At 43.9% G+C, this 13,636-nt stretch overlaps 1 protein-coding gene across 2 annotated transcripts in view; it reads right to left on the bottom strand.

The window, feature by feature from the left end:
• Positions 1 to 13,636, bottom strand: part of MAMLD1 (mastermind like domain containing 1) — an 84,293-nt gene that overhangs the window by 31,047 nt on the left and 39,610 nt on the right. The window contains exons 2-3 of one of the 2 annotated variants that reach the window (XM_075107047.1): positions 2,211 to 3,480; positions 1,753 to 1,997 (exon numbers count right to left, since the gene is read on the bottom strand). In XM_075107047.1, the coding sequence (XP_074963148.1) occupies positions 1,753 to 1,997; positions 2,211 to 3,480 (1,515 nt within the window). Of the gene's footprint in view, positions 1 to 1,752; positions 3,481 to 13,636 lie in introns of both variants that reach the window. The other variant, XM_075107046.1, reaches the window with a different exon arrangement.

The following is a 13,636-nucleotide window of genomic DNA, read 5'->3' as shown; positions in this document are numbered from 1 at the left end:
AGAAAAAAAAAAAGTGCTCAAAGATTATGGACATACGACCAAAACTGGTCATGTTACTGCGGTTAACAACTTACCAGCCATCATCTGAGGTGCAGTAAAACACCGTGAATGTATTCTTCACCCACACTGCCTCCAGAGTAAAACATCTGATGGGCAGTAGTAACTCATGAAGCTGCAGGAACTTACTCACTTTCAATCATGTGTCTATCCATACTTCTAGATCCCAAGCCAGCAGGACCCCCTGCTATGTGTTTAATTTGGGTCCCACTGAACACAAACAGGGTCCTCCCATCCTTAAAGCAACAGAACTTCTTCAGGCCTTTGTTGAATTAGGGGCCTTCTATTGATAACCCTTTAAAGTGAACTATATATGGCAAAGCATTACATGTTATTTATTTGGATAAGCAAATTCAGCAAGTCGCCAGTCCTTCACAGCTGTTTTAAGCTGCTGTATTGAAGCAAAGGAGTACTGAGCGTGCACAACATGGAAAAGAGTGAGTTGATCGTAAAGTGGCACAGTGGAAATGCACCTCATTGATTTACCACTAAGAAGCTGACATTTAGTAACTATCCCCTTATTTCTCATTGATATCATAGGGCAAGGTTACACCAAGTCACCTACACTGAAGAAATCCACCTCTGTAAGAACCAGTCACTTAGCAGGGAAGGAGAGCAAAGAAACCCAGGCTCTGGAGTGTATTCCCCAGCTAAGCACCACTCTCTTGAGTGGATCCTAGCAGAGCTTCAGAGATCAGCCTCTGGTTTGCGGGGTGAGAAGTGTTTCAGTCCTTCACAAGGGGCTGATGGATTGCCTGTGTGCACAGCTAAGCAGCTTGAAGGATTCTACTTCCAAAGTACTGGTTCAGCCTAACAAGGTACATGGCTTCAGTGGTGAGGTTCAATCTGTTTCCTACTATTGTTCGTAACAAAAAGATGGCTATTCCTCACATCCCAGCTGCTCCCAGACTGAGTCCCCGAGCCCTTCCTTGCTCTGAAGTCCCTGTTCACAGTAAACCTCTCTTACCCAGGTTAGTAGCAGATAGTGCTTCGCACTGCTCCTTGAGTCTCAGGAAGAAGGTTGCTGGAGAGAAATCAGGGCTGTGTCTCTCCTGCCAGCTGCATTTTGCATTTACCAGCTGGGTTGGTATCGCAGATCAACAAAGGGTGGGGAATGGCCCTCATCCAAAGCAGGGCATTGCTTCTGGTGAATGCTGGTAACAGGTATTTCAAGTCTGCCTCTTTGTACTGTTTGACCTGCTGTCCATGAAGGAGTCATATTTTAACTTCACTTCTCACCCCACCTGGTCTTTTCTAGCCTCAGAAGCATAACACAGAGATTAAGTTATTGAAGGGCACTAAGAAGGAAAAATATATTCCCACTAAAGAGATGATGGGAAACATAGTATGGGAACATCTCAACATCTTACAATATAAGCTAAGTAAGAATACCACCTATACACATAAAAATAATTTCTTTTGGTGGTACAAAATGTGTTTTGCCTTATAGCATCAAGTTCTCCACTGGGCTAGAAGAAGACAATGCATGGTGAAATTACAGTACACTTCAACTGAAATAAATAAAGTTACTTCTAGTAACACCAGGATGTTGTTACCGCCTTGTCCTTGTATACACTGCGCACACCCCAGAAGTTTAGTGACATTGCTTTTGAACCACAAAGGAAAGTAAAAATAAGAAAATAAATGACTCGGTATTTTCACGTAAGCCCTATAAGATAGAAGAGACGTTCTCACCTGTCTGCTTTGAGATGGCAATGATGCAGGCTGCATGTGTCTCTGCATACGATGTGGCTGTATCAGCTGTCGAAACTGCTGCTGGAGAAACTGGCTACTGTTAGCCTGCTGGGACTGCTGCGTGGCTGGAGACGGCTGCGGCTGCGGCTGCTGCTGCTGCTGCTGCTGCTGCTGCTGGAGATAGTGAATGAGAGACTGCTGCCCTTGTCCTGCTGTCAGAGGTGACATCTTTTGAGTAGCTGACTCTGAGGCAAAGTGAGACAGTGGTTTGGTGTTACTGAAAGAAAACTGGTCTTGGCTAACAGGGCTTTCATTCACCAGACCTGGCTGTAAGCTACTGGATGACTGTTGCATAATAATGTTCATATTTTTGGACTGGTTTGTAGTCATCGATTTAAAAAGCGAGCTCTGCATACTTGTGGGGTTGCTGGTGGGAGTGATGTTAGAGATTAATGTACCTTGAGGACTGAAGGGCTGCTGATGCAGAGCTGGGCTTGACAGCTTTTCTGGCCTGTACGGTGGAGAAGGTCCAGTGTTTGTGGAGGCCATGCTGGCAACCAAGTTGTTCTGTGGACTTTTAATGTTGTTGGCTGGTAAGCTGGCTGCCGTCAGAGTGGGCAGCATGGAGCTCTGTGGGCTGAAGGGCTGCTGGTTCAGAGCCGGACTGGAGAGCTTCTCAGACCCATAAGGAGGAGAGGGGCCATTGGATGGGGTGTTGTTGGAAGTCATGCTTGAAAGCAGAGTGTTTTGAGGACTCTGAATGTTGTTTCCTGGTAAATTATTTGCAGGCATGCCAGACACCATAACATTTTGAGGACTGAAAGGCTGATGGTGTGGGGATGATCCTGCCCTGTAAGGTGGAGAGAGACCAGGAGGAGACATAGTTGGCCAGCTGGGAGCCTGTACTTGTTGCTTAGTAGTAGACACCTGCTTGCTAGCTGCCAACTGCTTTAGCTGCTGAGCGTGCCAGTTGGAGCCAGGTATGTTGGGTAAGGGTACTGGAAGCATAGGTGGTGGCTGGTTCTTGCTCTGAGCTGCTGTAGAGATGGGCGATGCAGCAGGTTTGTTTGAGGGTGGAACTTGGAAGTTAGCTCCAGCAGATGATGGTCTCATCTGAGGAGATCCTCCACTGGCTGGATTGCAGCCTGGAGAAAAATCTTTGTTAGCAACATGGTTCTCCAAGTGGGAATTCTGTGGCGAGGACTTTGGAGTGGTACTTATGCTTGGCTGAGGATGATTGAGCCCAAGTGGCTCTTCAGCCTTGCTGCACAAAATCTTCTCCAGATCCAGGTCGTTGGGAGAAGGATCAGGCATTTTCGTCAGCTCTTCCAACAGATCTTGCAGCTCTTGGTCCACAGACTGTAAGCTGTTTCCTTTCTCATCATAGTGGGCAATGTTATTGTTCTGCCCTCCTATTGACGACTTTTGATTTATTTCCGTGTTGGGTGGCACTGAAAACGGGGAACCAATGCCACCGCCATTCATGTGATTGTTTTCGAGGAGCACCGAATGACCTGCGACTCCCAGGGAAGAAGCACTGTGACTGGTGGAGAACGGAGAACTTTGCATTTCTGGACACGCCACATTGGGATTGGCACCTTGGCCCATGGCAAGGTTTACGTCATCAAGACAAAGTCTTTTACTGTCATTTGGGAAAATGACATCAGGCACGCCACTGGAGGCAGGAGAGCTATCATCTTCCAGTTTTCTTTTAATGGATCCCTGTAACTGGGAAGAAAAAAAGGAAGAAGAAAGGATCTGTTATTGACCTTATTCTAACATGCTCTGAAGCTCCATAATATAACACTGGGTTAGAGATAAAGAAAATTAAATCATACAATTAAAAAACCAATCATGTGAGAAAAATTCAATCAGGATTTAAGTGGGTGCAACTTCACTGAAATCAAAAGAGTTATAGTCAGACGGGCTAAATCTCACATGTTGGCCTTAAAACAGATGTTAAAGCTATAAAATACTATCTGTCATGTGAACTGTAATAGAAGTTTTTTAAATAGTTTCTGGTACCATTTCAATTAAGATATTATACTCCCTGAATAGCAAACATGCCAACATTTTTATGGTTACATTTTTTAGGTCTAAACAATAGCAGATCTGAATGAAACCCTGGACTGAATTTAGTGACCTTCTGCCAGGGACTCGGATTAAATTCAGACCTGAGACAACTAAATTGTTTTACATTCTTTATAGGCAGAACATCTGAAATAACTGGCATACTTTCTAAACAAACCAAAACAAAACGAATTCTCAACTGTCTATCTAAACAGACTTTCAAGCTTCCTAATCACAGATGTTTTAGATTTCAGAAACCAGTAAATAAGTCTAAGGCAGTATGGGCTTTGTTCTTTTGAAGGATTGCAGCTCATTCATAAAAATGGAAGTGTTTTCAAAATACAGTTATATAAATATCTTGATCTATAAGAAATGGTAGAGTCCTAAATCCATAAATCTTAGGGAAAAAACCTGCCTTATACACATACAGAAAGTGAAACTGAAAACAATGCTTTTAATACTAATTCAGTGTGATATAGCAATCTCCTCCAAATATAATCAACTGTGGCTTTCAATTTTAACAAGCATCACCTGTATGTCATAGGATTAATCAGACATTAACATTGATGCTTCAAGTTAAGGGAAATAATGATTATGTCCTTGTTTATTAATAGAGGGAGGTAGCATTTAGAAAAGTATCTAATCAGCAATGGGAAAACCATAGAAAGTCACTGTTCCTCTCAGCCAGCTCACAGTAAGGCCTCTCCCAGCCCTGGCCTACAGTTGCAAGTGCTGCCAGTCATCTAGAACCACAAAAAAAATTCACATCTAATAACAGCTCATACCACCAGAAAAGCCCCACCACCTAACCCCAGTGTAACCAGATCGACTCTAGGGCTGTGGTGGGTATGACTAACTTCTAAATTTTACACTAATTAAGCACATCACAGTTCTGCCTAAGAGTCACTACGCAATGGCCAGCAGCTTTGGTGCTCTCAGACAACAGTGTCACAGGATGATCATTGTAGGGTCTGCAGGCGCTTCAGGGCACAAGGTGGGCACACTGTGTGTGGCTCCTTCTGCAATGTGCACGTCAAGGTCACTGTGCAAACGGCCGGTGTCCGCCCCTAAAATCAGCCTATGTTCAGGCAATCGACCACAAACGTGCACTGTTCTGACCTGGGAACATGGGAGAGTTGCCCAGTGCCTCGCTCAGCTGGACTCACACAAGTGCTTGCTCATCACTTATTTCTAAATTGGTGGGCTGAGAGAAGATGGCAGATTTGTGCCCACAGCTGCTTAGGCTATAGATGCAGTTTAGGATTAGTATCAGACATTGCCATGCTAGTGTCCACCTTAGACATTTGGAGGAGAGTAAGAGGATACAAGTTAATTGGACGTGATCATCTCTCCATCAGGTCTGTGTACTACAGACAGCTACCCATCAGGTTTTAGGAGGAGTTCGCCTACCTTCCATCAGCAGACACAGCAGTTTTGAACGGCGTTGTGGCAAAGAGACCTTTCTACACAGATATTTTCCCCATACCCTCTAAGAGTTATCCCTTACTAGAGCAATCAGTGCTTCTCTCCTGCAACATACAGTTGCATTGCTTTAACATGGGTTGCACTCAAAAACCACTGCCAAGTGAGAATCAACGCTGAACGGGGAGAGCTGCTTTCAGAGCGCCGTTCGCTGGTTGCCCGACAGCCCTCTTCGGTCAGCAGTGCTATGTGTGGTTTGAATCGTTGCTCTGCGAGAGCTGCCTGTACATCACAGCCGGAGACAGCTAAAGCATCAGCGATTTGATTATTTCTCTGGGCTGATGAGGCCAAACTTTGCTTAGCTTTAGGAAATGGAACAAGGCCTAAATCTTCTCCCAAGTGTTGGTCTAATGATGGATGAAATTGTTTTCCTACATTTTCTTTGCTAAAACTAAGCCAGAGTTGCATGTTTCAACAGATGTCGCCCCGTGTAGGCTGAAACATGTTAGTAGAGCATAACTTCATATATTTAAACCCAGACATGTACAGAGAATCTTTACGGAGGCTTCACACATCCAAAATAAACACAGTGTGTTCCCAAGTTGCACCCTGGGAACCTTCAGGCAGAAAGTGGTGGGGGATCTCCCATACTTGGCCAGCTGACATGCTGGCATGCATGTCCTTGCCAGTGCTTCTTTTGCCATAAGACATTCCTATGCTCTGAGTTATTGGGGAAAAATTTGGGCTTTCTAAACACTTTGAAAAAATAGGTTTTTTAACTGTTGCACTGGGGAGTAAATGCGATGGGAAAACAAAACTCCATTTCCCCAAGACTATTACTAGATATAAACAGGCCATAGCTTTCAGATAGCATGGGCATTCCAAAACTGGGACAGGATTTTTAAATAGGATGCTGTTGCTTAGCCCTTGTGACAAGCCTGGCTGTAAGAGAGGCAGTGAAATTAGCTGGGTGTTATGTTGTCTTGAAAAGCAAGGCTCCTATTTCCCAGGTGAATATATACACAGGGACCATAAAATCCAGAAGACCAATTTCCCCCAGTGCAGGCAGGTATAACTTCACACAATTTAGTAGCATTGCTTTTGCTTAAGATAGATTTGACCACAGCCCCAAATGTGAGAGAGAAGGATACCATCGTTAAAGCAACTAATCATAGAATGGTCTTGATTAGAAGGGAGGTCCAGGTATCATCAGCCCTCTGCTTCAAGTATATCACAAATGAAAAAAATAGACTACAGTATTTAACCAGGCACTTAAGTATGAAGTATCAACTACATACAGAAATCCCTTCTTGGGCTGGACTGGCTAGCTGAGAGGTTTGCGTCAGTGTTCCCCACTGAAGTGCACGTGGTGGTTACTCCCGAGCAGCATGCTCTGCGCTGGGGCTGTCTGTGAGGAGCAGCATTTTCTCCCCAGCTCCCAGTGACTGCTCTCCATGGACGTGCCACGTGGCAGCCCTGACCAGTGCAGGGGACCAGTGCAGTTTCTTATTACAGGGAGGCTGGCTGGCTCAGACGTGCTAACAGCAACGGTGGGAGATCATCATCACCGCGGCATTACAACTTTTAGGACCAGGAGCTCCTGATCTAACTTATTCAAGAAGCTGCTTGTTGCAGATCTTCCTGTGCTCTCAGATGTCTCAAGACCATCTCTTTAAAGCCTATCTATCCTGTGCTAGACTCTTCCCATACTAAAAACATTTTCACTGCCCATTCCCTTCATCTGGCCCTGGCTTCACCAGGAAGCAGCTGATTTATTCCAACTCTTTCTCACCTTCAAGAGGGCTTGTGCTATTTGACAAAATCAGTAGAAATAAGAGGAGCACCAAAATATGTTCTTCCCCTTTCTCTGCTGATTAGTATATTGCGCAGCTGTTTCAAACTGAATACCTGACAAATGAACAGAAATATTTTAAAATATAAACACACACACACACACTTAAGCTGACTGGAGGTTGTATACGGCTAAGTATGGGAAAAGCTTCATTCATATGTGCAAGCAAGGACAAAGCAGACAAACAGCAAATAGGCTCCTGTGACCTTGTCAAAATTCATTAAAATGCATTAGCATGCACAGGCTAACTTCTGTTCAGGAATACCTGGGAAACAAAGTCAGGCCCTTTGATTTGGGGAATACCCGGTTATGAGGTCTCCACTATCTCAGATTTGCTTTTAGAAGTGAGAGTGAGGTCCCTTCCAACCCCTACCATTCTGTGATTCTGTGATCCCAGCACTAATATCCCCTCAAAACCAACAGGCTGTCTTTCTGGGAAAGACCCAAGTCACAAGTGAGTAGTGCTGCTAGCTCGCAATGGCAGTATAACAAGAATAAATAATAACTTTACCTTGCTCCATCCAAGGAAGCTATACAGCTGTGGTTACAAACATCTAATTTGTCACACGGTACCTTGTTACACAGAATTGATTCCCTATGTGTGGGCAGAGTGCTCCGCAGGCTTCTCTTGTGCAAGGAAGAAAAGGCAGACTTGGCATGCAAAACTAGTCCTCGGCTGCACCCTCTCCTAGACTGAGCTCTCTGAAGTTGCCCGCTCGGGTGACTTTTGGCGTCAGGCACTTTCCAAACTCAGGAGGTGCTGCTGGCCTTGCATAACTTACTATTTCTCAACAAAGGGAGAAAGGAGGGCTGGAAGTAGCAAAAACTGAAGCAGAGAGATCAAACTGTTAATAAATACACACTGTGGTGGTTCCATTGGCTTTTAATAACCAACCGAATGGGCATCTCTGGACTGGCTCCCTGCCTCGCTCTCGCTCAGCTTTCCTCCTTTCTTTAATACATCAGCTGTCCTCAGTTGCCACTCCAGCTCTCCACGTGAGCCTGGCTGCCCCATGGCCCTGCTGCCAGCTCCTGTTAATTCTCCACCCATCACTTGCTCCTTCGCCCGCACGGTATCTGGGAGGAAAGAGCCACCATGGCCCGCTCGGGAGAGCCTCGCTTCTCCAGCTTTCCAATGATCCCCCTTCTGCCAGAAAGAAGCCAAGCCTAACCAGAGATTCCTACTTAGGTCAACGTAATGCAGAAATGATAGTTAAAACATTAGGTGAGGTATTTCTGTGCCTCTTCCTGGCTTCTGCAGCCTGTCAGAGATTCAAACCTTGATTTACAGCAACCGCAGGTTACTGATTATTGATCTGCAACCACCGCACCCCACTCACTGCCATTGAGAGATCCAACCTACAGCAGTGATTCCCACACCTACGCAGCTTCTTCAAGCTACAGCTGAGCCTGATGGGATGCTGCCATTTTGAACCGATGTCTGTAGAGTCTGCGCTGCGTCCTCCTTCAGCAGCTAGTCCACCCCCCCCTGTCTCCAGCATGCACCATCGTTGCTGGAGACTCTCTTGGTTTAATAGCATGAAATCTATGGATCCATAACTGGGTTTTCCAGAATGGGAGCCAGATAACCTTCTTTCACTGGGAATCTCAAGACCCTTGTAATTGTTGGGAAATCCCAGGAGTTGGCTTTTCTGTTTGCTTGATTGAGGAAAAGAGAGAAATTATGGTAAAAAGATACAGGGCAGGTGGGGAAAATTTCCATCCCACCACAGATACTAGGGTTTGCTAGTGTTGGGGCAGCTTTGCACAAATCCTTTCAGAGCAAGACACTGGTGCCTCAGAAACCTGGGGACTCCAGGTCATCAACAGGCTGCTAAGATGTGGCATATCTGAATTATTTTGACAGAGAGAGCATGTTTAATTTTTGGTGGAAGGGCTGAGCACCGCAGCAGCCTGAGATGAGAAGTCTTTTTCCAGTATTATTTTCAAGGTATACTGCAAACTGTTTTTTTCCCTCTGCAAAGTGTAGGACCTGAGTCTAAGGTTTGCTCAACAGAGCCGACCAGAGAATCTATCACTCCCTGTCTCTTTCAAACACTAAACACTGCCAAAATTAAAAGTATGTATTGCCAGAAGCAAACTGTTTGCAGCATTCAGCGATCAAGACTTCAGTCTCTGTGGCTTCAACAAGCTTCAGCGAGAGCTATCTGCCCATCAGCCCAAAATGTTTCTATCTGTTCTGACAAAAACAGTCATGTAATGAGAAAATGAAACTGGCAATTTTCCACATAAAACAAGCAAACATCACAATTTTTTTCTCCTGTGCCTTAAATATACAATTTGGAAAGGTTTGTGCTCTCTGTTGCTCATTTATCCACGCTCTAGATAGATTTCAATGTCCTGCTAATCTCTGAGGTCAGTTCATGAACAAGAGGTGAGAATTTGACTGTGTGATTGGAGTCTGGAAAGTGGATCTGATATAATATTACCTTTTAAATGGCAGCAGTTACTTACAGCCCTGCTTGAGCTATCAGACGCGCTGCTTTCGGTAGCAGGCTGGCTTGCACATGAGCAACAAAACCCAAGTGCTCATGGGCAAAGATCCCATTTAACTACAGCAGAACCTGGCACTGCATTAAGTGCATTTAGCACATCTGCAAGTTTCCATTCATGCATGCCAACTGCAGTTTGGTAACAGAAATTCCATTATATATGGGAATCCAAGAAAAAATGCCTCCTGCTGACCAGTGAGTAGCCAAAGCAGTCCACGACTGCGAGGAACATGAAGTATGCTTTATCAAAGTCACATCTTAGGCTACAAGGAGAACTCAAGGAGGCCTAAGCAATTAAAACTACCGTTCACTTTCTCCATACTAAGATTAAACATAAGCTAAAATCACATTCTTCCTACTGCTTTAGGCTGTTTGACCCTTCTGATTTTAAGCGATTTCAGCATGGATGGACATAAAGTTGTCATTTCACATTGTCAGGGAAGAGATCACATTACGATTCCAAGCTACCAGAGATGTGCTTCACTATGCTTAAAAACAGCAATACCCCAACTCCCCAGCTAAGGGGTACCAGGGTAAAGCCTGCTTTGGGGTCTGTTGGGTATTTATAGGCTGGAAAGGTGGCAGATCCGTTTGTAATGAGGTGTGGTAGCGGAGAAAGGATTATGAATAGGGAAAATTCACAGGGTGGATTTCCTTCTATTCATCACGGTCATGGAAATAGGCAACTGGAAGGGAGGATGTAGGAAGAGGAACCGAGGATGTAAGCAGTCATTCTAACCATGAAAGGACACTGGTTATTAGCTAGCTTGCATGCATTATGTGGATTATTTTTACGTGGAACTACAGCTTCTCCCAATTTATAATTTACAGTGGCAATTTGAAATTTGCCATCTTTAAAATAAGCATATTAACATAGATTGGAAGTTGCTACTTAGGCTATGCAGGTGTAAAACACCTCCTAAACACCACTGCTACATTTGTAGAATTTGATCTCCCATCAGTAGAGCAAACATCAGTTGACTTGACAGGAGCATGCTGTGATCCTTTGCCCCATTACTGTCACCACTCATTGTGATCTTCTCCAGTTATTCCCTCAGTGAAGCTTGAACCTCAAGCTGTGTTAAAACAGAAAGAAGAAAACAAGGTGCGTGCTTTCCTTTAATAAAGGTGGCAACACTCCCTGTTGTGAGTTCAAAAATACAGGAGCTTCCCCTGTTACATTGCTGCAGCACTCAGGTCTCTTGTTTGACTGTTGAATAGATGTGAACTTTTAGATGGTGAGTGCCGACCTGGCACTTTCTTTCATCTATGTGGCCTTCTTCCCCAAGTCACCATGCAGCATAGGAAGTAATCCTGGCTGCAAATACTCAGAATTGCATCGTTTTGCTGGTAAGCACAAAAATCCAAATCATCATGACTATACAAAACCGGAAAGATGTGATCTTACCATAAGCTTAAACCACAGAAACTAACAGGAAACTCAACCTGGACTGCCAAGAGCCTAAGGTATTAGGTTTTTTTCCTAAATATTAACCAAAAATTAAAGGGAAGGAAATGCAATTACGATTTTCTTGTATCGGTTTGTGTGAATGCAGTTATGCTCATAATGACAGAAATCTGTCTGATGTATATCCTGCTTTAAACTGGAACACCTTACAGCCTACACAGCAGCAAGTTTGTGAGCAAGGTTCTTCTGACTACCCTTGTGTAAAATTACAGGAAACATCACTAATATCTGTGTGAAGATATCAGTGTAGGATCAGTTCCAAGGAGGAAAAAAACATAGCCAAGATGATACCTATTTTGCCATCCCACACAAGCCAGCCACATGCAAGAGACCAAGTAACATTCACTGTAAATAAAAGGAAAAAGGAAGAAACCCAAACCATAGCTTTGCTCCTTTTCAGGTCAGACAGAATTACCAATCTCATTTAAAAGGCACCAACAGAGATCTGCCCTATCAAAACAAATGTTCAGAGCCTCCCCATCTTGCCTTTCCTTAGCAATTCATCTGCTTTTGATATTAATGGCACTGTTAAAATGGAAGTTTTTCCAGGAGAAAAATTGCTGTTGACAAATGGATCTGGATGAACAGGACTACTGCTTGCTCCTGTGTTGTACTGGTAGCAGGAGATCCCTGTACAGATGCCTCTTAATTAGTCATCTGAAGACTCACAGCAATCACATCACGCATATTGTTTGGCTGTAACTTCCACATTCCATTTAATGACAAGTGTTATTAACTAGACAGCTGAAGACAGAACAAGTTCTCTGTCTCTCAGTTTTTAAGCTGTAGTACAAGAGCATTTCTTTCATATCTGGCTGTAAATCAAGATCAATCTTAGACTCAACGCCTTTCCATCACTATTACCTCATCTTACCTCAGTTTTAATACCAGCAGTATTGTTTTATATCTTTTTTTATAGTCCATTAATTTCAAAGTCCTATGGAACACTTTGCAGTAATTTTGTAGACTACATTAATTTCTCATGGCAATAGCTAGGCTGGAGAATTGCAGATCCTCTCCACTGAGCAAAAAGCGATGTTTTTGCTACTTCGGTCTACTGGGATTTGAAAGACACTTTTCTCTCTTCTTTTTTAGCCCCTAACATTGGCACGGTTATGCAATGACCACAAGTTAAGAGGAGCTAAGTGTAAGAAACAGGCGTTCCTAATTTATGAGATAGGTTTACCATTTACTAGACAACCAGGTAAAACCCAGTCTGACACTTCTTTTATGCTACATATTGCATTATTTTTTAAAATCCCAGAAGACCTACTCCTGCGGTTTTATTAAACTACAGGTTCCATTTTGTCAGAAGGTATGGTTGGGGAATTAAGAGCCTGGAGGCAAAGCCTTCAATTAGGTCAAACCTGGGGCCAAAAAGCTCTCAAATTCTCAGAAAAATAAGAAACAATGGGATTTCAGTCTGGAAAAAAAGCATTTTTGTTTCAACAGCTGAAGTACTCACACTTACTCCCCCAAAGAATAATAGCTCCAACCTCACCTCTGTGGCTGCGCCTGAACGCTAACCCTGTGCAGCCTTACGTCTGACTGCTGAGTGGCCTTCCGCTTACTTTCTGTATCAGAAGGCAAGGCACTACTGCATCCAGAGCTCTTCTCTAGGCTTGGTGGGGGACAAAACATTTAAAAGAGCAGTTTGAAGTTTCTCCTAAGTGGTATCAGAAACTGGAGCACAACTCTAAGGAGGATGGAACAAACGGGCAAGGAAAGGAAACACCCCGCATGGCTCCTCTCCCACCCATTCCTCCAGGGCCTTTGGATGTTCCAGGCCTCCTGGATGTTCCTCTGCCTTTCAAAAAATTAAGCAATAAACAGTTTATTGATTAATACAGAGCCATAAAACCAAGCCTCGCTTACAGTAAAAAGATCACGAATCTAGTGAGTCTCCCACTGAACTTGGGTGTAAGAGAACTCTTTGTACAGCCAGAAGCAGAAATGTTTAGTAAAGCAGAAGAGTCTGGTAGTGAATGTTTCATTTGTTTCTCACTACTTCATTTGTCCTACCACTTTCATCTTTACCTACACTCCACTCTTTTCAGCCTGCACTAACTGGAATAGGAACAGAGTTCATTGGCATGAACATGTTATTTGTAGGCTTCCTTCCTCCTGGCCCAGCGAGGTGACCAGCATGCAGCTCTGGCTCCTACAACACTCTTTGAACAGTACCTGTTACTTGCCCAGGGACCTTTAAAGGGATTCTGCAAAATAGTGGTACTAAAAACCCCAAACCAATCCCAGACCACCGCCCAGCCCTGAAGCCCTCATCCTGTATAAAGCCACGGGAATCCTGGCCTCAGTGAAATAAATATTTTGGGACACTGACTTCAGCAAGGATGGGATTTCACTCTTTGCCCTTTCAATATTATTAACTAAAGGAGTGAATTAAAAATACAGAGGATTTGGAGAAATTCTCTCCAGCAGAAAATGTGATGCTTAAGTTACTTGGTTTTTAACCAGAGAACCTCTCGACTTGCTATAGATACCAGTTCCCCTCTGTCCTAGAAGCAATGTTAATCACACATTCATCACTGCAAATTGACA

Source organism: Phalacrocorax aristotelis, chromosome 11, assembly GCF_949628215.1.
Source record: "Phalacrocorax aristotelis chromosome 11, bGulAri2.1, whole genome shotgun sequence".
Classification (NCBI taxonomy): domain Eukaryota; kingdom Metazoa; phylum Chordata; class Aves; order Suliformes; family Phalacrocoracidae; genus Phalacrocorax; species Phalacrocorax aristotelis.
The sequence above is the reverse complement of the archived record's forward strand: the minus strand, read 5'-3'. Positions and strand labels throughout refer to the sequence as shown.